The following is a 7,311-nucleotide window of genomic DNA, read 5'->3' on the forward strand; positions in this document are numbered from 1 at the left end:
CGCTGCTACCGGACCGTCCTCTGCCTGCGGCCATCGCTGCTACCGGACCGTCCTCTGCCTGCGGCCATCGCTGCTACCGGACCGTCCTCTGCCCCGCGCTGTGTCCTGGGGCTGCTGCAGGACCTGGGTTTGGAGCAGGGTTGCTGCAGAGCTCCTGCCCTCTCTCCCTCCCCAGTCCTGGGCACTGTGGCTGTTGCTGGTGGGGGCACCCCCCCTGTGTCCTCTGGGGGCTGGTCCCCTTCACCCCCCGGGGTTGTGATTTTTGCCGTACAGTGCTCGACCCCAGCCCAGCCCCGGGTGCTGTGCCCACCGTGGGGCCTGTGTCATGGTGCAGGGTGATGGTGCTGCCTGTGCCCTCCCTGCCCCCCCGCTCATCTCCCCACGCATCCAGCCCCGCGGGGCCACAGGAACAAGCCCGGCTTTGTTCGTCCTTGGCCCGGGCTCAGGATGGAGCAGCACAGACCAAGCGCATGAGTGCTGCCCCCGCTCCCTTCCTCCCACTGCCACCGACCCCCCAGGGACCCCACTCACGCTGTGGGGATGCAAGGGGGTGACAGCACAGTGGGCAGCCTGGGCTCTGCTCCCCCTTCCATCCCTGCACCAGGATGAGGCCCCCCTTCTCCCCAGCTGCTGCAGTCTGTGGGGCTCAGCACTGGCGGGGGGGGGAGCGGGGAGGAGAAGAAAAAATGAGTTTTGTGCTCTCAGAAGAAAACTGGGGCTTTTGTTTCCCTGGAAACGCGGCTGCGAAAGCAAAGCCCGGTGGGTGTCGATGCCGCACAAAGCCCGCAGTGAACCCCTCGCATTCACCCGGCCATGGCAACCGTCTCCCTCGCCCCGGCATTTCGGGGCTGGGGAAGCGCCAGCAGCTGGACAAGGAGCTTTAACAGCTCCGGAGGACAGGGCCAGCGTGGCCAGCCTGCCCTCAGCCCCACAGGCTGCTCCCCAAAGCTCCCCATGGGTGCAGGAGCCTAGTGCAGGGGGTGGATATGAGGCTTGGAAAACCCCATTTCCTGAAACCATCATCCTGAGACGATTTTGTTCCTTGATGAGCAGGTGGATGAAGGCCAGGAACCCTGTACAGCGCAGTTTGGATGAGACGCACTCATCCCTTTGGCTCCCCGAGGGATGCTGGTCACACCTGCCCCCCCAGCACTGCACAGCAGTAGCAGGTTGGTCCTGCACGGTGCAGGTGGGAACCAGCTGCACCTCAGCCCGGTGCTGGGACCAGTTTGAGTCCCACGAACCACCCCAAGCCTGGTGACTCTCCCAGGGACTTGCTCAGCATCACCCCGGGGGGAGGCAGAGGGGCTCAGGGCCTTTCCCCATCACCCTAAGGTGCTGTCTGACCTGGCACGGCTGCTTTCCTGACCTCATGTCCCCCTCCCCAGCCCACCCCAAAGCCCCCAGGTTGTAGGAAAAAGCTACTCAAGCCCCAAGCACCAGCTCCTGGGGCTGCTCGGCGGTGCCGGACAGCTGCATGTGGAACATGCTCTAGGTTACTGGTTTATTGAACTCTTACAGGGCACTGCTTGGATCCGATGGGATAGAGTCACTGGGACCTTCTCCCATGGTGGAGGGGACTGGCAGGAGGGAACAGGGACAGGACAAGGGCAGTTTGTGTTTGCTATGTCCTCTGCAAGCCACCACTGGAACCCTCTGTGGTTTCTGATGGGACCTTTCTGGCATAACTCCATCTGCAGAGCAGCAACCCCTCTGAACCTGGCCAGGCAGCCAGGTCGGGGTGTTGATGTCCTTGCCGGCCTTCGGGCAGAGGCAAGAGGCCACCAATGCAGCCACAGAGACTGGGGTTTCAAGCCCCATTTGCCCTACGCGGGGTTTGAAGCCCACGGCACAGCCCCCTGAGCCGTCTCTTCTGTTTGCTCCACGTCCAGATCCAGGCACTAATGGCAAAACAACGTTTGGTCTTGGGAGGAGGTGGTGGATCAATCTCTACAGCTCCCCGGTGGCACTTAGCAAGGTGTGCTGAGGGCCAGGAGGGGTGGAGGGGACTCCCGGGGCTTGTCGAAGAAGATGGAGGAGGACATCTCCGTTTTGAGCTTGCTGTCGGCGCTGCCCTCGCTGGAGGCCGTGTCGGGGCTGCAGCCCTCGCAGCAGCAGCAGCAGCAGTCCATGAAGGCCTGGCCCAGGGGTCTGCAGAGGCACAGGAGCAGGACGGGTGTCACTGAGCACTTGAAGAACAGGAAGAACTGGTTGATGAGGTTGAGCAGGTCCAAGGTCTGCTTGGACATCTCAGGAGACATGTAGGCCACCACGATGTTACAGACGTTCTCGGGGGTGGTGCAGAGCCCGTAGATGATGGTCAGCCCAATGATGGTGCAGTTCAAGTGACTCTCGCACTGGCTGTGCTTGGTCCCTCGGCACTCGGTCTTCTTCTCAGTGCCACTGATCCTCCGGGTCACCAGCTGGCAGCTCACGGTGAAGAGGATGGGCAAGCAGAAGTAGCAACCGAAGTACCACCACATCCGAGCATTTTGGTAGGTGAGCACCAGCGAGTAGACAGACTCAGGCAGGTTGGACGAGGGCTTCATGGTGCAATACTCCGTCACCATGCCGGACACGGGTGACGTGTCCTGCGCCAGCTGCCAGAGCAGGATCTCTGGCACCGACAGCGTCATGGAGCCCACCCAGATGACGGCCAGCTTGGCGATGATGGACTGGCACTGCTCAATGGGCCGGGCACTGGCCTGGGGGCTGGTGGCCGCGTGGAACCTGTCGATGCCCAGGGCGCAGAGGCTGAAGGTGGTGACTCCCAGCGATGACACCTGGTGAGAGGGGAGGCAGAACCAGTGGGCCTTGCTTCAGGGACATCACGGTGGCAAAGCCCCTGGCGACCCAAGGCCACAGCTCAAGACCCTTCCTCCAAGGTTTGAGAGGGGTCACAAGCTGTGGCTTCGTTCCCAGGGTTGGAAACAGTTTTCTGTGACTACTGAAAGGGTGGTGGATAAAACTGTCCCTTGACTCACTTGTCGCTACCCAGTTCCCTTTTCTGCAGCAGGCAGAGGCTTTGCTGGGTGTTTGTCTGTCCGTTCCAGCCAGAGTGGGAACAGCAGCATTGTCGCTCAGGCTCTTCCTCTATTCTGGATGGCTCTTGGAGAGGGAAAGCAGGGACCATGGCACCTGCCAGCACCTTCCCAGGGTCCTCAAGGTCCCCCCAGCTGCCCCAGGCTGACTTGTCCCTGCCCTGCTCTGCAGAGCTGCGCTGGCTTCCCAAACAGACTAAAAGAGTTGAAGGGACCCTTGTCACAAATCAGCTTGGGGCAATTTCCGCTGCATTGAGAACAGCAGGAAAAACATCCCGTTTGCCAAAGGGAAGAGGCCAAAGGAGGTAGAGGAAGCACGGTGGCTCTGGGAGGGCTGGCAAGGCACTGAGGGTCTCAATCAGCATTCATGGTCCCAGCCCCAAAGCTGCAGCTTTACTTGGAGCCAAGTCCCACAGTCCTCGGCCAGGAAAATGGCAGAGTCATGTGCAGGTGGCCCCTAGCCCTGTGGCTGTTCCTGGCCTCATGAAGCTATCAAATGTCACCCTGTACTGAAGGAACTTCCCAGCATTCGGGAAACCTCCCAGGGCTCTGCACGATGCCTGGGCAGCAGCTCTAAACAGGTCTGGAACATCCCCCCCATCACCCCTGCCCTTTCCAGTGGCCCTGACTTGGCCCCTTCAGTGCTGTAGGGTACAGGAGCACCCAGCATCACAGCTCAGTTATGCACAGCAGCATCCTCCCAGACACAGCACCAGGGCACTAGTCCGGTATCACCATCCTGCACCCAGCCCCACTGCCCAACAGCGCTGCTCGTGTCCCAGCTCCTCTGCCCAGTGCCCAGAGCCACCCCAAGCACCCAGCACCATTGCTCTGTTCCACAGCCAGTATCCAGCGCACTTGCCCAGCTCCATGGCTGGCACCTGCAGCCCTCTCAGCACGGCTGTGCTGCTGCCTCTCCTCTGCCCTACACCTTCCCACAAGCTCTTATGTCTCTCCTGGTCCCTTGGTCCTGGTGTGTAACTCAGACAGGGCAGAGCATCCTTTCCCGGCGCCCTGGGAGGGGTGCAGCCGGTCACCCCAGGCACAGCCCTGCACACCAGGAGCCCATGTAGCCAGCTCTGTTCCAAAAGCCCAGCTTTGTGCCAGGGAGGACAGAAGATTTTCTCCTTACAGAGTTCACACAGCATCCTGGAATGTTTGCATGGTCCCATGCGGAAGGGTTGGACATGAACTGCTGGGATGCAGACCGATTCCCCTCTCGTGGCTTTCTCTCTGCTGGGGATTTAGCTCTGCCCTGGCCATTCCTTCCCGCCCAAGCTGAAGGGTCCCAGGTGAACAGAGAAGCCCTGCAGGCCCTTTGTGCACTTTCTCTGGGGCCCAGAGCAGGAGGGCAGGGCAGGATTGCCAGCTGGGGTGGCAGAGCAGGAGTGGCCTCCTGGGTGGACAACCCCAGGACTATGCCTGTTCTTCAGCAGCCCCAACATCCCATCGTCCTTCCTGGTTCCTTCAGGGACCAAGCTGTCCCAGGGCACCGTGGTGCTACTCGCAGGGATTCGCCACAAGGACATGGCCAGGAAGCCCATGGGCAGCTCAGAAACACGCTGTGGCAGACCTCCCTCAGGAAAGGGTCTGGTTTGGGAACATCACCCTTTCCTTCTTGTTCTCAGCTGGAGCACCGACCCTCCCTGCTTGGGTAAATGTGGGTTCACATTCCTGCCCCTCTCTTGGTCCTTTCACCTGGCTGCGATGCCGGGGGTCTGAGGTGGAGCATAGGGATGGAGCAAACAGTTCATTTAGTAAAAGGCTGGGGTGGGAGACCTCCGGAAATGAGCAGCTCTTGCCTTCTGGGCAGGGATGCCATGCGGACAGGCAGGAGCTGCCCATCTCCTCTGGCAAGCATCACCTCGTCGTGATGGGCTGTAAAGTGCCGGCTTAGGGCTGTGCCTGGCAGGACACCCAGGGTGAAGGTCTGTCATCCCAGGCCTATGCCCAAAGGAGCCCGTGACATCACTGGGGTCCCGTGCTGCGAGCGTGCACAGCCAAGCCATCCATCAATGTCCAGGGACCCCCTTGTCTCTGCAGGTCCTGCACAAAAGCACTGACACCTGGGAGCTGACAGTCACAGTGGTAGTGGGGGACTGAGCAGCACGACAGAGTGGGACCACTGGTGACAGCGGTGGCCTCAGACCTGCTCACCTCACAGCCCCCACAATGCTGTGCCAGCCCAGCAGGCCCACACTGCCCCAAAAGTAAGAGGGGAGAGAGGAGCTGAGTCCTCGAGCCCTTCAGCCCCCTGTGCAGCCCCTTACCTCCATGAAGGGCACAATGCGACAGGACACATCCCCCAGCAGCCTCTTCTTGGTGATCTCATTGAAGATGACCACAGGCAGGCAGAAGAAGAGGATGAGGAAGTCCCAGAAAGCCAGGCTGGCCAGGATGGAGTTCCAGGCACTCTTCATGTAGTAGTTGTGCCACACAATGCACATCACGGCGAGGTTTCCAATGATGCCCACTGCGAAGACAATGAGGGACAGGAACATCACGGCGTAGGCGCTGTAGGAGTTCTCCGTCACCGGGTACAAGGGGTTATGGATTTGCAACCGCTTGTCAGACACAGTGGTGAGGTTGGCTCGGGGCTCTGCCCCCTCCCCGTCCGTAGGGACCCCTTGTTGCTGCTCAGATGGGTCCGTGCTGGATGGCAGCAGGGCCTTGGTTGGGTGCAGGCTGGCAGAGTTGAGGGGCCGCGGGAACTCCACCCGCACCCCCGGCACGTACTGCTGCACCGACTTGGAGTCCTCCTCTGTGCCCCGGCGTGGTCTCTCCTTCATCACCTGCACCTCTGGACTGTCCTGGGAAATCGTCGGCAGAGTCCTACCTCCATCTGCACCATGGCTGCGGTGGGTGCTGCTTTCCAGAGCTCTGCCCTGCATCTCCGCAGCCCCCGGCGCCAGCAGCATCGGCAGCAGGAGGACAAGTGGCAGCGGAGAAGCCATGGTCCCCTCCGCACCCTCAGGAGAAAGCGTGTGGTGGGAGACAGAGCAGCCCCGAGAGCAGAGACCCCGGGGCTGCAGGCAGCAAGGGAACGATCTGAGGAGCAGCTGGTCTGCCCGGCTGCAGCCGCTGCTCTGGGCTCACCGAGAGCTCTGGGCAGAATAAAAGCTGCGACGGGGAGCGGCAGAGCCGGGCCCTCTGCTGGTCACCCCCCTGCTCCCGGGGAGGCTGCCAAGCTCTGCAGAGATGCTCCAGCTCCCTGGTCAGGCAGCTCAGCATCCCCCAACAGCCCTCCAGCATTCCTCCAGCATCTCCCCAGCATCCACCCTGAACAAGCCAGACAGGATGCTCATAGCTTGGCACTAGGCATGTGCTGCTGAACTCAGCTATTCCCACCCCAGACCTCCCCTCCCAACCTCAATGAGGTCCAGCAATGGACCACATGTGTGCCAGATGTGGCACGTCTCCTGTCACATTCGGTCTGGGCTCAGGGTGCCCTTGAACAGCCAGACCATGTCCCTGGGACCAGAGGGGTGACAGGGCTGCCCATTTTGGGAGGGTGAGAGGAAGGGCTGGATGGCCTCAGGTGACACTCCTTGACACAGCGAGGTGTCAGATCCTCTGTCCCACTGCTGTGTTCAGATGTGGGGATACCAGCAGAGCCAGGGCATGGACAGCCTGGCCAGCCAAGTACCGCCAGCATTTTAATAATCTCGTTAACTGGAGGACAGGTAATACGAATTTGCTCCCCAATGAACTTCCAGTGCTGATCCCAGCTCCCTCTGCAAAGGCCAGGTAGGAGAGCTGGTGGCGTCAGTCCCCGCAAGAGGCTCAGGGAGTGATGCCATCGTGCCTGGGTGAGACTCAAAGGAAAGCCACGCTGCCTGGCGATGGAGCTGAGCAAGGATGAAGAGAGGCAAGGCAGGGCTTGGGGCAGGAGTCTGGAGGAGGACAAGGCCTGTCATATGATTCTGATTCTTTGATTCTCAATGCCCACATCAGCTCGGAGGAGGGAGCCCACGGCACGCTCCTGGCTGCCCGCGGGGACGCGGTGCTGGCACAGGCGCCCTCCCGGCCCAGCCAGGTGTTTTCCTGTAAGGAGAGGGAGATATTTTTAGTTTCATTTCATGGCCATTGCACAATGGCTGGCTTGTCATGGAGGTTGCCTGAAGACAACAGCAGAGTTCACTGGGGCAAGGTGACTCTTTGGTGGCATGAGAGTGATCTCGGGCAGGCTCCGTCGTCCAGGGAATAGCTGCCCAAGCAGCATCTCTGAGCTGTTCCTCTTCCTTCCCTCTCTCTCTGTCCTGGAGCTCTC

The 7,311-nt window shown here is 60.7% G+C and overlaps 1 protein-coding gene across 1 annotated transcript; it reads right to left on the bottom strand.

Annotated features, from left to right (window-relative positions):
* Positions 1–1,490: 1,490 nt before the first annotated feature.
* On the bottom strand, positions 1,491–6,125 carry GPR37L1 (G protein-coupled receptor 37 like 1). The gene is made up of 2 exons (XM_065854225.2): positions 5,312–6,125; positions 1,491–2,783 (listed from the first exon to the last, which is right to left on the bottom strand). The coding sequence occupies exons 1-2, from the start codon at positions 5,993–5,995 to the stop codon at positions 1,971–1,973; spliced, it is 1,497 nt and encodes a 498-aa protein (XP_065710297.1). The 5' UTR covers positions 5,996–6,125; the 3' UTR covers positions 1,491–1,970.
* Between the last annotated feature and the right edge of the window lie 1,186 nt (positions 6,126–7,311).

This window comes from Patagioenas fasciata, chromosome 21, assembly GCF_037038585.1.
Source record: "Patagioenas fasciata isolate bPatFas1 chromosome 21, bPatFas1.hap1, whole genome shotgun sequence".
NCBI classification, from domain to species: domain Eukaryota; kingdom Metazoa; phylum Chordata; class Aves; order Columbiformes; family Columbidae; genus Patagioenas; species Patagioenas fasciata.

What these genes read in the sequence shown, in the direction of transcription:
- GPR37L1 (XM_065854225.2), bottom strand. Translation starts at nt 5,995, where the DNA reads ATGGCTTCTCCGCTGCCACTTGTCCTCCTGCTGCCGATGCTGCTGGCG. An exon ending in GCATTGTGCCCTTCATGGAG is followed by an intron (nt 2,784 to 5,311) that starts GTAAGGGGCTGC and finishes CCCTCTCACCAG; the next exon opens with GTGTCATCGCTGGGAGTCAC.